The sequence below is a fragment of the Schistocerca cancellata genome, chromosome 4, assembly GCF_023864275.1.
Source record: "Schistocerca cancellata isolate TAMUIC-IGC-003103 chromosome 4, iqSchCanc2.1, whole genome shotgun sequence".
Lineage (NCBI taxonomy): Eukaryota > Metazoa > Arthropoda > Insecta > Orthoptera > Acrididae > Schistocerca > Schistocerca cancellata.
In genome coordinates, this window is record NC_064629.1 from 535,543,707 (window position 1) to 535,560,721 (window position 17,015).

At 39.5% G+C, this 17,015-nt stretch overlaps 1 protein-coding gene across 3 annotated transcripts in view; it reads left to right on the plus strand.

Annotated features, from left to right (window-relative positions):
* LOC126183603 (ATP-binding cassette sub-family C member 4-like) overlaps positions 1-17,015 on the plus strand; it is a 267,542-nt gene that overhangs the window by 229,011 nt on the left and 21,516 nt on the right. For all 3 annotated transcript variants that reach the window (XM_049925712.1, XM_049925713.1, XM_049925714.1), the window contains exon 22: positions 6,248-6,408. In XM_049925712.1, coding sequence (XP_049781669.1) covers positions 6,248-6,408 — 161 coding nt within the window. The remainder of the gene's footprint in view (positions 1-6,247; positions 6,409-17,015) is intronic.

Sequence of the window (17,015 nt, forward strand, 5' to 3'; positions counted from 1 at the left end):
AGCATCTCTACGATCGTCTCCATGGGAGAATAGCAGCCTGCATTGCTGCAAAAGGTGGATATACACTGTACTAGTGCCGACATTGTGCATGCTCTGTTGCCTGTGTCTATGTGCCTGTGGTTCTGTCAGTGTGATCATGTGATGTATCTGACCCCAGGAATGTGTCAATAAAGTTTCCCCTTCCTGGGACAATGAATTCACGGTGTTCTTATTTCAATTTCCAGGAGTGTGTGTGTATATATATATATATATATATATATATATATATATATATATATATATATATATATATATATATATATCTCATGGGATACCTCCTAACACGGACCTCCTACTGCCCAGCACAGTGCAGTAACTCGATGTAGCATAAACTCAACAAGTCCTTCATAGTCCCCTGCAGAAATATTGAGCCATCCTACCTTTATAGCCATCCATAATTTCAAAAGTGTTTCCAGTGTGGATTTTTGTCTCTCAGTTATGTGCCATAAATGTTCGATGAGATTCATGTCAGGTGATCTGGATGGACAAATCATTTGCTTGACTTGTCCAGAATGTTCTTCAAACCTTTTACAAACAACTGTGGCCTGGTGATGTGGTGCATTGACATCCATAAAAATTCCATCATTGTTTGGGAACATGAAGTACATGAAAGGCTGCAAATGGTCTACAAGTAGCCAAACATAAGTATTTCCAGTCAATGATCAGTATAGTTGAACCAGAAGACCCAGTCCATTCCACATAAACACAGCCCACACTCTTATGGAGCCATCCCAGCTTGCACAGTGCCTTTTTGACAACTTAGATCCATGGCTTTGAGGGATTTGCACCATCCAAACCCTACCATCAGCTCTTACCAACTGAAATCAGAACTCATCTCATCAGGCCATTTTTTTTCCAGTCATCTATGGTCCAATACATATAGTCACAAGACCAGGAGAGGTGCTGTAGGCAATGTCATGCTGTTAGCAAAGGCATTTGATCGGTCATTCTCTGCCATAGCCCATTAACACCAGCTTTTGCCACACTGTCCTAACAGATATGTTTGTTGAACATCCCACATTGAATTTTGCAGTTATTTCTTGCAGTGTTGGTTGTCTGTTAGTACTGACAACTGTACACAAATGCCGCTGCTCTCGGTCATTAGATGGAGGTCAGCAGCCATTATGTTGTCCGTGGTGAGAGATAATGCCTAAAACCTAGTAGTCTCACAACACTCTTGATGCAGTGGATCTCCGAAATTGAATTCCATAATTATTTCTGAAATAAAAGGTTCCATGGTTCTAGCTACAAATACCATTCCTTGTTCAAAGTCTGTTAATTCTTGTCGTCTGGTTAGAATCCCATCAGAAACCTTTCCACATGAATCACCTGAGTACAAATGTCTACCAATGCACTGCCTTTTTGTATCTCATGTACACAATACTGCTGCCTTCTGTAGATGTGCATCTCTCTACCCAATGACTTGTCACCTTAGTGTATGCATATTAGATTAGATTTACTTTCATTCCAATTGATCCGTAGTGAGGAGGTCCTCCAGGATGTGGAACATGTCAGAAAAACAACAATACATGACAAATATTTACAACTAAAACAAATAAGCTAATGTACCATTTCACAGGTCCCAAGTGGAATGATCGTCATTTTTTAATGAACACTAAGAGTCATTTTACAAATACTAATGCACTGAATTTAAAATAAAAACGTTTTTTTATTTATTTATAAGGTAATAAACATGTAATACAACTACTGTAATACTTATTTACAATGAACACATTACTGCACTGAAATGGTGCAGAAGTTAGATTATACTTACACACAACCACACACACACACACATACACACACACACACACACACACACAAACACACACACACACACACGCACACACACACACACACACACACACACACACACACACACACACACACACACAGACACACAAATTTTCAGCGAACACATTACTGCACTGAAATTGTGCAGAAGTTATGTTGTACTTATATACAAATCAGTTGGTTTTACTAAGAAATTCATCAATGGAGTAGAAGGAGTTGGCCACCAATAAATCTTTTAGGCTTCTCTTAAACTGAATTTCATTGGTTGTTAAGCTAAATATATGTTCCATATCTCCTCCTGAACCACTGGATTGATTTCAACCAAACTTGATACACATATCACTTACTGTCTGGAAATCATCACTGTGGGAATAAGAAACAGCTTCTTATCAAAGGGATGGGGATGAAAAAGCAGCATAACCCACAATGCATGAATACGTATACTTTAGTCATACATTATTTGACGGTGAGAGCAATTAGTGTCCTGCAACAAACTTTTTCTCACTGGTGACCCCCACAAAATGATGAAAGGAAAAAGTTTATTGCTTACTACATTTTCGTTTTGCATGTAGTGAAACTGCTGGATGAAGCATGAAGTTTTAATTTATTACTTCTTTACTACTAATTGTATTCATGACACATTTTTCAGGCAGTATTTCCCTATGCAACTGAATGTGCCAGAAAACTTTCATTGTACAACACATAGTTCAGGAGAGATAATGTCATAAACACTGAGATGCATGAAAAATTGTGACATCCTGCAAGGTACTGACGTTTATTACATTGTTGCTAGCAACTCTATTCACAATACATTTCGGAGACAATATCAACATATGTCACTGAATGTATGTACAAACGTATATCAGCGTACAACACACAGTTCAGGAGATATGACATCATAAACATTGAGCCAGAGATGGACTCAGAGAGGGCAGAAGAGGAAAGGGCAGAGTAAGGATAGAGGAGGAGATGAACAGAGAGAAGGGGGAGGAAGAGGGGAACAGAGAGTGAGGGTGGAGGAGCTGGACAGAGAGAGGGGGTGGAGGAAGTGGGCAGAGAGGGAGTGAAGGAGGAGATGGGCAGAGAGAAAACAAAGGAGAAGATGGACTAGTAGGTGATTCTGATAAATAAATACCTGTGCAATGCAAGACACTCAGCTGGTTGTCAATATTAAAACTGAAATCTACATCAATATACATTTATTTCTGTGAACACTTTCATACAGTTGGATAATTTCTACTTTTATATGAAGCTGCAAGAATTTATTACAAATGTAATATGAAATCTCTCAGAAAATCAGGCCTTTGAGAACTGCAATAGAAGTAATTCTCTTAATTTATTATCTACCAACAGCAGTATTATTGACAAAATAATTCATCATATTTAGCATCCACACTATACTCACAAAATATATCATGTGAAACAGAATCACTTATAAAAATTGAAATAAAACAAAAATAGAGCAAAAAAATGATGAGAGGCGTTAATAAAATCCCATCACAACAATAATTATTTAGAAAAAGATACCAAGATATTAGAATAAATTTGAATTTTATTCATAGGTGTGTGGTATTTGGAACTTAAAATGTAGGCTCATCTACTCACTATGCAAAAGAAAAAGAAAAAGAGAAAAAGAACAAAAAGAAAAAGAAAAAAGTGGTGGATTTTCATTGTGAGAAGTTGATCCTAAATTTTAACTTTCATATTGGAATAAATAACTGAGTTTAATATTTTGTAGCATAAAGTATGACATATCACATAAAAAACAACTAATCCCTTTGACATTTGGAGATCTTTTGTGATGTTCATCTATTGCCAACATATATGTAATTAACTGTGCAGCTGACACAATGGCCATTTGTTGAGTATCCAATGATCATCATTTAGAGTCACAATTTTTCAAATATTGTAAGGTACAGCAAGAGGCTGCTTCAGCTTAAGTATGCAAATTTTGATATTAATATGGGCACTCTTGTCAGTCCTAGCAGTAGTCAATCTATTCATATCATAACCAAGATGTGGACTGTGTCTGGAAGTTTACAATCAGAATCAGAAGTTTACTGTCTTATAACATACAAGTTAAACTATACTGAATTCTACTTTTAGTGTATTTTGATTCTGTACAGTCTAATAGTATGCCATTTGACACTATACACTACATGATAAATGAATCATCATTAAAAAATTTATTTGTTGGTTTACATATTTCAGTTCCTTTTGCTGTATCCTGCTTGAATAACTATAGGCTACCAACTCAGCTATTTTTATCATTCAAGACATTTTCTACTGAGTAAGAGCACTTTTGGGCTATCATGTTGTACAGTTTTCTCTTCAGTAAAGTACCCTTGATCTTATTTATATTTTTAACTTTTAATTTGTTACATATCTTCATTCCCATGTACTATGGAGTTTGGCAAAGAACCATAAGCAGCATGGAGTTCTCTTTATTCCTGGTATTGTACATATGCAGGAGATTATTTAATAAAAATAGATCAAGAGCATTGTGAGCAAAAAGAACTTGATTAACTTCTCATGGTTGGGAATCACAGTCATATAATATTTCTTAAAAGACATCATAGTCGCCATTGACTGTCTAAAATATTTATTGTTGCTATTGCAATTTCGGCCTTATGGCCATTTTCAAGTAACACTGCAAAGTTACATTCTGTCAGAATATAAAACTATCTGACATGAGTACATGTCATCGTCAAAATGCAGCCTTTTGACTGTGAGAGTCCCACAAGATCTGATGAGTGCAACACTTATTACTTTGTAATATGTTGTTAAATATATACTGAACTGTTGATGTTACCATCGTTCTAATAATCTATCACACATACAAGTTCAGGTACACTGACAACATGTGGAGCTAAGTCAGTTGGCGTGAAAATACATTTATTAAAGATACTGTAGTATACTGTACTCCAGTCTTTTGAATGATACAATGATCCTTGGAACCTTCAGAGTGTCCTCATATCAGTAGGCCATAATTTATATGGCTGTGAAATTATGCACAATACACTGCTATAAGGTATGGGTCAGTTAACACACCTTTTAGCGTCCTCACAAGGTACATTATACATGGGAGGTTGGAGCACACATATACTGTGTGCTCATTCACTGACAGTTTGCTATCAGTCATGAATCACAGCAATTCAACAGCCTCCATATTATCGTGGTATCCAACATTGCTAAGACTGCATATCAGATGTGTTTTTTCTTCATTCAGTTTCATTTCATTGTTGATGAACATTCTTTGATGTTTTCAAAGAGCACATTATTGCTTTCAGAGCTTTTCCTTTCACCAAAAGAGTGGTGTCATCAGCACTTCTGATTGTTACAATCCAGATTGTTGACATAAATAAGGAAGAGGAGAGGTTCTATGATGGACCTGTGGGGTACACCATGCTCCACTTTTGGTACTTGGGAGATTGCACCATGCACTGGTACTACCTGCTTTAGGTTTTCAAGACAGGATTGAAGAGTAGCTATAACCATATCTCCAATATTGTAACACTTTAATTTACTAAGCAATAATTTGTGTGAGATGCAGTCAAATAAATGCCTTGCTGAGGTTACAGAGTGTCAGTGCCACACTTTCCCTGTTTTCAGACCCTTGCCTTATCTTCCTAACTAAGTTGATTGCTGCTGTGGCCATCAATTTTCCCTTCCAAAAACCTTGCTGTGTGTCCTGAAAGAGTTTATTGTCTTTTAGGTAATTTTGTAGCTGGCATTTCATTACAAACTCCATAACTTTAGGTAGGATGGGGATTATGGAAATTGGTCTGAAACTGGGCACTTCACATGGGTTGCTTGTACATCTATGACAACAGCCACATATCTACTATTGGTCTCAATAGCTGGAAGTATACTATGTTCATTGGGGCAACTTTGCTAAAAACAGTAACTGAAGAAAAACTTATCTTATTGACACAGGTAAGAAAAGCAAACAGTCAGCTCTAAAAAGGAATAGGTGACACATGAGCTTAATATACATACAGAGAATACAATCATAAAGAAGACAGTGTAAGAATAGCTGTGTGTGCAGAACATTCATCACAGATGTTGTTTCCAACACATAGGAATCAGAAGTTAAATATGAATAATAAACCCCATTAACAGTGCAGTGACAATAACTATTCCATTCTGTTCTATTCTATTGTAACATTTGGTTCATCTCTGAAGGAAATGCTATTCATAGAACATTTCTGTTGTGTAAATCAATTCCTCAAAAAGCATTATGGTACTGCACAATAACCTATTCTGATTTTTTAATTGTATGTAATATACAAAATTCAGTCAAAATAATTTTAATGTTTGTGATATATTGTTATTTTAAAAATAAATCTTCATTATTTCTGCCTAAATTAATAAGTGATTGGTCTGTTTTCATATGTCCTTTTCATATTTTCAGGTGGAATTAAAAAGCAGTGTGCAGAGTCTAGAGGATCCTGTGACAGAAGGTGGAAGTAATTTCAGTGTTGGACAAAGACAGCTGATATGCTTAGCTCGAGCAATACTCAGGAACAACAAAATCATAGTGCTGGATGAAGCAACTGCTAATGTTGATCTTGAGTAAGAATGATGTTATTATACTCAGTGTGAAGGAAATCACACAAATTAAAACTCTGTACCCCTATTTTTCTTGTATGAATGACTGAATGTCCTAACCTTTTTGGGTTATTCACAGCTGGCTTTCATAATAAAGCAGGATCATCTATCCCACTAGTAGTCATTATCTTCCCTATGGATTAGGTTCTTCATGCCAATTTTTGTATCTGTCAGCCAACTAGTTTGAGGTCTTCTTCTCCCTCTCATATTTGTAGCTATAGAAAGGAACTTCTTCATTTCATGGTCATCAGATAATCATGTTGGTGATGGATGACTTTAAAAAATACCTCATTTGTTACTTCTCCCACCCTAATTTTCTTTCCAGACCGCACTATCCTGGTCTTACATCCATTTTGCAGATTCTGCTTTATAGGCATTTACACATCTCACAGAAGCACTTAAGTGTACGCCACTTGTTCCAAGCACAGTTATGTTGGCTTCAGTTGATAGATCCTCTGATGTTACTGATCCTTGATACTTAAAAATTTGTTTTTAATTCATGGATCAGGCTTGATATCTGTGATTTTTGTGACAATGGGGCTGTAGTTGCACATCATGAACTTGGTTCATGTTGTAATAATATGCAAGCTTTATGTTTCAAGTGTCTTCCGCAATTCTTCAAGGTTCTCTTCAATTTCCTGCCTGTTATCAGATATAATGGGTACATTATCACTGTACAAAGGATTCCTTGGTGTAGGTTTCTGTATCTTTGTGGCTAGATAATTCATTACAATATCAAGCATGCAGGGTGCAGTCATCTGCATTCTCTGGCTCACCTCGACACCAATGACACCTGTCGCATGGGTTCTGAGGTGATCCTCAGTTCATACCTGTGGCTGGCAGAGGTGGTGAAGACTACTGGTCTTGTGTGTGAGGTGCAAGCAGAGCTCACAATTTTCGGCATCATTCCCAGAGTTGATCAGGGTCCTTTGATTCGGAGCCTTGTGGAGGGACTCAACCACAGGCTTCATTGACTATGTGACAGTCATGGCTACAGATTTTTAGACCTGTGTTATTGTGTGGAGATTTGTAGGACTCACCTTGATAGGTCAGGAGTGCACTACACAAAAAGGAAGCAGCTAGATGGGTAGCAGAGTAGTTGTGGAGTGCACATGGGGGTTGTTTAGGCTAAGCAGTAGTTTGTGGTGCTCTGATGAACACTCGTCAGTCAGCATGCAGCAAGGGAAGTAAAACACCATTCAGAATAAAGACACTTCAACTGTCACAATTTTATCAGTAAACTGTCAAAGTATTTATAATAAAATTCCTGAATTTGCTGCCCTCCAGGAAAGTTCTCGAATGCAAATTATTCTTGGGACTGAGTGCTGGCTGAAACCTGAAATGTAAAGCTCTGAGATATTTAGCGAGTCATGGAATGTATATTGAAAAGACAGAATAGAGGCCATAGGAAGGAGAGTGTTCATTGCACTTGATAAACATATTGTCTCTATTGAGGTCAAAGTTGAGTGTGACTGTTAAGTCATCTGGTTACATATAGCAGGCGCAAGTGAAACCAAATTAATTGTTGTATGTTTTTGCTGGCCACCCAATTCTGCTGTGACAGTTCTTGAGTCATTCAAAGAAAGTTTATGGTCAATAGCGCATAATACCCTGAGCATGCAGTACTAGTTGGAGGCATCTTTACCTGCTGAGTATAGACTGAGATGTTTATGGATTCATTGCAGGTGATACAGAAAGGCAGTCATGTGCAATACTTTCTAACACATTTTCTGCAAATTGTTTTGAACAGCTAACTCAGCAGCCCACATACAGTGGAAGTATCTTAGACCTTGTAGCTTCAAATAGGGCAGACCTTATCAAAAATGTCAGTATAGAAATGGGGATTAGGGATCAACATTTCATTATAGAAACTATAATTACAAAAATTAATAAATCAGTCAAAAAAGTGAGGAGAGTGTTTCTGCTGGATAGAGCAGATAAGCATTTATTAACATCTCACTTAGACAATGAATTAACATCACTTAGTTCCAGTAAGATTTATGTAGAGGAATTATGGGCAGAATTCAAGCAGATTGTAAATTGTGGTGTGGAGTGAGTGGATAAAGGGGCGTAAAGACCCACCATGGATTAATCAAGAAATTTGGCAAATACGAGGAAGCAGAGGCTGTTGCATTCTCAGTTCAAAAGGGAATGCCTAAATGATGACAAGTGATAGTTAGTAAAGATTCATGCATCTGTGAAAAGATCTATGCACAAAGCATACAACAACTACCAACATCATGCCTTAGCGAAAGATGTGTCAGAGAACCCAAGAAAATTCTGATCCTATGCAAAATTGCTACGTGGTTCTAAGGCTTCCATTCAGTCCCTCGTTGATGAGTCTAGTGTGGCAGTTGAAGATAGCTAAACAAAAGTGAAAGTTTTAAATTTCATATTCAAGACATCTTTCAACCAGGGAAATCACAGAAACATACTGTCATTTGACCATCAGATGGACTCCCGTATGGATGACATAGTAATAAGCATCCCTGGCATAGAGAAACAACTGAAAGATTTGAAGGCAAATAAATCACCATGTCCAGATGGAATCCCAGTTTGGTTTTACAAAGAGTACTCTACAACATTGGCCCTTTACCTGGCCTGCATGTATTGTGAATCTCTCACCCAGTGCAAAGACCTAAGTGACTGGTAAAAACATAGGTATCTGCAGTATATAAGAAGGGTAAAAGAATGGACTGCAAAATTACAGACCAATATTCCTAACTTCTGTTTATTGCAGAATCCTTGAACATATTGTCAGTATGAATGTAATAAATTTTCTTGAGATAGAGAAGCTTTTATCCATGAATCAGCATGGTTTTAGAAAACATTGCTCATGGGAAACTCAGCTTGACCTTTTCTCGTAGGATCTACTGAGAACTAACAATGAAAGGCAACAGCCAGATTCCATATTTCTAGATTTCTGGAAAGCATTTGGCATGGTGCCCCATTGCAGGCTGTTAACGAAGGTACGAGCATATGGAATAAGCTCACGCACATGTGAGTGGCTCAAAGACTTCTTAAGTAATAGATGTTGTTGTAGAGAACGAGTGTTCATCAAAGACAAGGGTATCACCAAGAGAGCCCCACAGTAGTGAGATAGGACCACTGTTGTTCTCTGTATATCTAAATGATTTGTTGGACAGGGTGGGCACCAATCTGTGGTAGCTTCCTAATGATGCTGTGGTGTACACCACTGAGTGACTGTAGGAAAATACAAGATGACTTAGACAAAATTTTGAGTTGGTGTGATAAATGGCAGCTAGCTCTAAATGTGGAAAAATGTAAGTTAATGTGGATGACTATGAAGAACAAAACTGTAATGTTTGGATACAGCATTAGTAGTGTCCTCCTTGACACAGTCAAGTCTTTCAAATATCTGGGCATAACGTTGCAAAGTGACATGAAGTGGAACGAACATGTGGAACTGTAGTAGATAAGGCAAATAGTCAACTTCCATTTATTGGGAGAATTTTAGGAAAGGAGACCACATGTAGGACACTGGTGTGGCCTATTCTTGAGTACTGCTGGAGTGTTTGGGATTCATACCAGGTCATATTGAGGGAAGACATTGAAGCAATTCAGATGTGGGCAGTTAGTTTTGTTAGCAGTCCATTGGAACAACACATAAGTGTTATGGAGATGCCTCTGGAACTCAAATGGGAATCCCTGGAGGAAAGGCAATGTTCCTTTTGAGAAACACTATTGAGAAAATGTAGAGAACCAACATTTGAAGTTGACTGCCAAAAGATTCAGCTGCCACCAACATACATTGCGCTTAAGGACCATGAAGATAAATATGAGAAATTAGCAGTCAAATGGAGGCCTATAGATAGTTGTTTTTCCCTTGCTCTATTTATGAGTGGAGCAGGAAAGGAAATGACAAGTAGTGGCATAGGGTTCCCTCTACCATGTACTGTACAGTGGCTTACAGATTATCTATGTAGATGTAGATGTAGAAACAATAGGGACTCGGATTCTTCTCTAATGGACACCTAAATTAACATCAAAGGTTTTTGATACACCTGCAGGACTTTTGACACAAGTTTGGACATGGTTTTACATGTCCATGATAAGTTGTGTGTAGTACCTGGAGACATATTATTCACATAGAGCTTGCCATTGTATTGTTCGTGGTACTAGTTCAAAACCTTTCCTTGGTATATAAAAACCAACCAAAGATTTTGCATGTTTTCTTGAGTTTTTAGGTCACTAGCCTCTCTCTCTCTCTCTCTCTCTCTCTCTCTCTCTCTCTCTCTCTCTCTCTCACACACACACACACACACACACACACACACAGTAGTGCCCCAGCTTCATATGGGTAGTACTGAGCATTTTCTTTCCTTCAAACAAGTATCTGAAAATATCATGCTGACCGTGCTGCACTGAACACATTTTGCTCCTTGTCAGTACATCAGATGAAGCAGGTTGACTGGGGCCGTACTGTGCCAAGCAGAGCAGAGTCCTACACATCACTAAATGGCAATGCCATCATTTTAACAGTGGTGATGTTCATCATAGTTCAGCCAATTTACACAAAATATTTATAAATTGTATACCTTACTCATGAGTCAGTGTATCTATTAAAGAAAACCTTATCAAAATTCCTTCAGTAGTTCCAGAGATTAGCTTCAGCATAGAGACAGAACCACAACAAAAGCTGAAGTCATCTGTTGTGGTTTTGTCTCTGTGTTGAAGCTAATCTATATATAGATGATTCGTGAAAAAGTCATCACTTTTTCATATATATATATTGAAAAAGTCATCACTAAATGACACATAGTCTCTATTCATGCGTGTATTCTTTATAGAGATAACAGCATCAACTTTGCTTTTTCAAATGGTAATTTCCGCTGCTCATATTGTAGCTCTAGAAAGAGACAACTTTAATGGCATTTCAGTCTTCTGAATCAGATTCATAGTTGTGGAGTCATTAAAATATTTAGAACTTAGAGTTTACCTGTTTTGAACAGGAAAACAATTGCTGTCTTATGGATAAGTTCACATTATGATGCAGAACTATCACATCAGGCTGGGGCACTCCAGATAGGTGCAGCTAAGAGTGTAGTGGAGAAAAGTTTCATCTAAAACTGGTACTAGTCACATGTGTGTTCAGACATGTGTTCAGACCAACACACCATTCAAAAGGCAAAGGACATGGCATATAAGAATGATTGACCAGTTAACTTCAGTAACAGTTATGATTTTTATTAATTGATGAAAAGCCTTTCCAGCTGCTAATAAGAACTTTATTAATTCAAAATCAGTTTTGGCCTCCATATCAGGCCATTTTCAGAGCCACATGAAAATGGCCTGATATGGAGGCTGAACCCAGTCATGGATGTATTTAAGATCTTATTAGCAACTGGAGTGGCTTTTAAGTATTATGTGTAAAAGTGTTGAACTGAGAAACAATCACTGAGAAGTATCCTGCCAATCATAAAGGTTACTGCTAGTTTTCTTGTTGGCTATAGCTATTTAGTGTCTTTATTTGAGACACAGTTTTATATAAATAAGACTGTTTTGAATGGACAATAAGGGAATCTCTAACACTGTTTTAATAGTGATTTCTATATATAATGTAAGTGTGGTCTGGAATGTACACACAGTGAGAATATAAAAATACAACACCCTGTGTTGCAGTCAGTGGCGCCTCGTGAGAATACATTCTGGGAGTTCACAAATTTTTAGATGCAGATAAATTCGAGAGTGTGAAATTAATAACATCTGCTGTATAACAGTTACGCTTATCAACAAATTTATACAAGTACAGGCACTGCTTATAATTATAACAATAATGAAATTAATAATAATAATAGTAATAACAATGGTAATAAGATGCATAACTTACCTGACAAAAGAAAGAATTTTTTTGTGGAATTTTGTTGTTTTGTAAATAATTAATTGCGGTTCAGGGCAATTACAGAATAATGTGTAAACTTTTGCAACTCTCCATTTCACATTTTTGTGTAAGTGGGAGTTTTCATGCTTTTCCATTTTTTCGGACAAATGTACAAAACCTCTAAGAGATGTACTAGTTCACGAATTTACTTCTGGACTGAATATCAGATATCCTTATGGTGCACCCACACAACAACTTGTGCTAATTGTACACTTCATTGTCAAATGTTTGCTTGTATTCATTTTTATTCGATTTCATCACTCTCTCAATCAAAGCATCTGTTCTCAGAGGCCATATTTCTTTGTGGCTAGCTTTTGCCAGTAATTTACTTTTCTCTTTCCAGAATGAGATTTTCACTCTGCAGTGGAGTGTGCACTGAAATGAAATTTCCTGGCAGATTAAAGCTGCGTGCTGGACTGAGACTTGAACTCAGAACCTTCACCTATTGTGGGCAACTGCTCTACTGACTGAGCTACCCAAGCACAACTCATGATCCATTCTCACAGCTTTAGCATTTAAAATGGAACCAATGTACTTCATGTTTACACTGCACACAAAAGCCAATTCCCACACAGTAAACAACTAACTCCACACACAAAGTGCCATTTGTGGAAATGATTAAACTTAAGTAGTTATGCCTACCAACAAAGGTCACTTGACTAGAATACAAATAGGGCACTGAGATCCATAAGGGCATCAAGTAAGCCGCCATCAATCCCAAATTTAAGTGAATATCAGAGAAAATAGTGATACAGCTTTTTGTGAATTTTCGTATATGCAATGTGGGCATATAGCACAGATAAACCTGACTCATCATAAGATCAAACAGCTTTCAGAAGCATGAATAAGTGCTACAGTCTCACAATTGATGGTGATATGCTTTAAGCCCTTACAGTTCTGGATTACTGTATGACGGAATTCATAACTAAATCATTCAGAAACCCACAAAACAGGTTTACTGTGAGTACAACTTTAACGTATATGGATGTCCAATCTAATTTTACTGCAGTATATAGTGAGTGAATTAGCTTATCTGAGGAGTGTGCTATCATCTAGCAGGATTTATGCCAAGTGAACGTGGATCAAAGTCTGCTGCAGTGTGCACTAGTGGCACTGGTGGCACTAGCGTAAACTCCTAGTTGAGCAGCAAGGACTAGCTGTGCACATCATAAATCTTGCATGTTGTTTATCAATTCCATATGTATTTGGCCCATAAGGCAATTACATCATGCAAGTTGTGCATGCGCAAAAGCTCCTTAAAATGTGCACAACAGAAGGTGTGCTCAGGACCCTGTTGCCAAGTTTCACAGAGGCTAGAGGAGCAGTAGCATGGTAGATTTAAGTGCCGTATCTTTCAAATTGCAACATCTATGTTACATTCAACAGCATTCAAAGAAAAATAACCACTAAATCTGCAAAGTATCGAAAGTTATGGTGTTTACTCGCTCTTGTGCTCTTACACAGCAGCCGCTACTGGTAGTAGTCACATTTTGCCCTAACTACAAAAGCATTTAGTGGCACATATTGAGTTGTGGCACAGCACGATGTGGTGTGGCATGACTCAAGTAATGATGTGTGTGGGCAGTGTGGACTACTGGCACGTGGCACACACATCGAAGCAACACAGACCCAGTGGCAGCTACTGGCAGCAACAGTGGTGCAGCATGGTGTAGCCTCCTGGCATTGAACTCTGACCCTCAGCAACAGTGTCAGTGGGTCAGACAGCATGCTGGGTGGCATCAGGCAGCCACTAGGGCAGTAGGTGGGCCACAGCTGCATGTCATCGGTGAGTTGGTACAGGCCCACAAAGTGTCGCACATATGGCTACAGCATGTGGGCTGTGTGGCAGCAAACAGCATTCCCCATGGCACAGACAGCTTGCCCGGTGGACCAGGCAGGCAGCGTGGCTAACAAGCTAACAGCCATGCAGTGACAAATGTGCAACATCTGTGGGCAGCACTCAGATGACAGGATGATGCCTCTGGGTGGCGACATACCATGATGGCCCTAGACAGCACAACCTAGTGCTTCACAAGGCTGTGGAAGCAGCACAGGCTCAACAAGATTTGCATTTCATGTGTGTGTGACTGCTTGGTGTTGGAGTCGCAAACAGTGATGTTGCACAGTGACAGGAAGGTTTCAGGCAGTGCCAAATCATTGTCATTACAGTTAAATGGGGCAGGCTAATGGTGTGGCTCTGTGAACTTGTGGCTGTGCTGCCTGGTGGGTGGACAGGCAGTGAGCTGGACTCTGCACCAGGTGTGTTCCAATGTGCCAAATCAGAGCACCCCAGACAACATGGCAAGGCACAGCTGCTGCTCCCTGCCCATCTGGATTAAAAATAGCAGCTCTTTATAACTTGCCACACTGTCTTGAATGTGAACCAAACTTTTGTGGTCCCTCTTCAGACTGAATGGTGGGTAACTCAAACTTCTGACATCAAATATGCAAGCATAAAAGAAGAGGGAGGTGTCAGAAGGGAGGTGACTTGAAATTAAAGTGTTAAATTAGTTGGAACTTTAGTCTATTCTGAAATTATGGTGGGCAGAATGTCTCACCTTGGCTGTGAGTTAAGGCCAACTCTCAGTCTAGTTGTGATATGAATAATATAAAAGGAAGGGGTCGAGTGAGAGGAGGCAGTTCACATTCATGTGACTAGTGGCTGGTACCAGTAAATGGGGCCACGGACAGACTGTGGGAGGCATTCACTCTGACTAAAAGCCAAAGTGTCTATGCTGCAACCTGCCCTGGAAGATGCTTCATTATCTACAAATTTGACTCATCTCCCATGTCACCTATTGGTCGTCTGGATAGAGCATGTAGCTAGTTTTGTCAGCAAGCAGAAATGGTGGCGTGATGTTAAATTATTGACTGGCATGATACTGATGCTTACATTTTGCACTAGGCACATGTACTCCTGTGAGAGCTCACATTGTGGAAATGTTTCAAAGGTATAGCTGGTACCTTTGAAATAAATGTCTTTTAACAGGTTCCCTAAAACAATCCCAACTGGCTGACATCCTGTACAATTTATTTGTTTTCTTTTTTTTACAGTTGCACAGTTAATATTGTATCTGTCATTAGTTTTGTTTGTTTTTCTGATGCTGAACAGTGACAGAGGCAAGTCTATGAATGCTATTCAATAGGAAAGTTCAGTGTCACTATCTTGGCCATAGGATTACCCCATAAGGTCAGTCAAGGGAAATAGTTTTTGTGCTGTGTGCCTGTACTATCATCAATTGTTTTTGATAATGCTCTCTATCATTGTGTTGTTGCTGACAAGACACTGTCCATAAGGAAAGTGTAAGGAGATAACTGATTAGCTTCAGTGTTGCAACATTGAAGTAAGTGATGATCTTAAAAAGTTGGAGCTTATAGAACTAATACTTCTTCATAAACCACAGTTCCCTGGATATGAAATTGACAAGCTGCCAAAACATATGGGCATAAAGTCATTAGTCTGTCACCTAATCACTGCCATTTCAACCCAATAGAACTGGTGTGGTCCCAAACTGAAGGTCACATTGTCAGCAATAATTTTAAAAACTGCAGTCAAACCACTGGATAATGAAGCTGTTAGGAAAGTTGTCTCTGAAGTCTGGAAGAAATTCTTCAGTCATATACACTCCTGGAAATTGAAATAAGAACACCGTGAATTCATTGTCCCAGGAAGGGGAAACTTTATTGACACATTCCTGGGGTCAGATACATCACATGATCACACTGACAGAACCACAGGCACATAGACACAGGCAACAGAGCATGCACAATGTCGGCACTAGTACAGTGTATATCCACCTTTCGCAGCAATGCAGGCTGCTATTCTCCCATGGAGACGATCGTAGAGATGCTGGATGTAGTCCTGTGGAACGGCTTGCCATGCCATTTCCACCTGGCGCCTCAGTTGGACCAGCATTCGTGCTGGACGTGCAGACCGCGTGAGACGATGCTTGATCCAGTCCCAAACATGCTCAATGGGGGACAGATCCGGAGATCTTGCTGGCCAGGGTAGTTGACTTACACCTTCTAGAGCACGTTGGGTGGCACGGGATACATGCGGACGTGCATTGTCCTGTTGGAACAGCAAGTTCCCTTGCCGGTCTAGGAATGGTAGAACGATGGGTTCGATGACGGTTTGGATGTACTGTGCACTATTCAGTGTCCCCTCGACGATCACCAGTGGTGTACGGCCAGTGTAGGAGATCGCTCCCCACACCATGATGCCGGGTGTTCGCCCTGTGTGCCTCGGTCGCATGCAGTCCTGATTGTGGCGCTCACCTGCACGGCGCCAAACATGCATACGACCATCATTGGCACCAAGGCAGAAGCGACTCTCATCGCTGAAGACGACACGTCTCCATTCGTCCCTCCATTCACGCCTGTCGCGACACCACTGGAGGCGGGCTGCACGATGTTGGGGCGTGAGCGGAAGACAGCCTAACGGTGTGCGGGACCGTAGCCCAGCTTCATGGAGACGGTTGCGAATGGTCCTCGCCGATACCCCAGGAGCAACAGTGTCCCTAATTTGCTGGGAAGTGGCGGTGCGGTCCCCTATGGCACTGCGTAGGATCCTACGGTCTTGGCGTGCATCCGTGCGTCGCTGCGGTCCGGTCCCAGGTCGACGGGCACGTGCACCTTCCGCCGACCACTGGCGACAACATCGATGTAC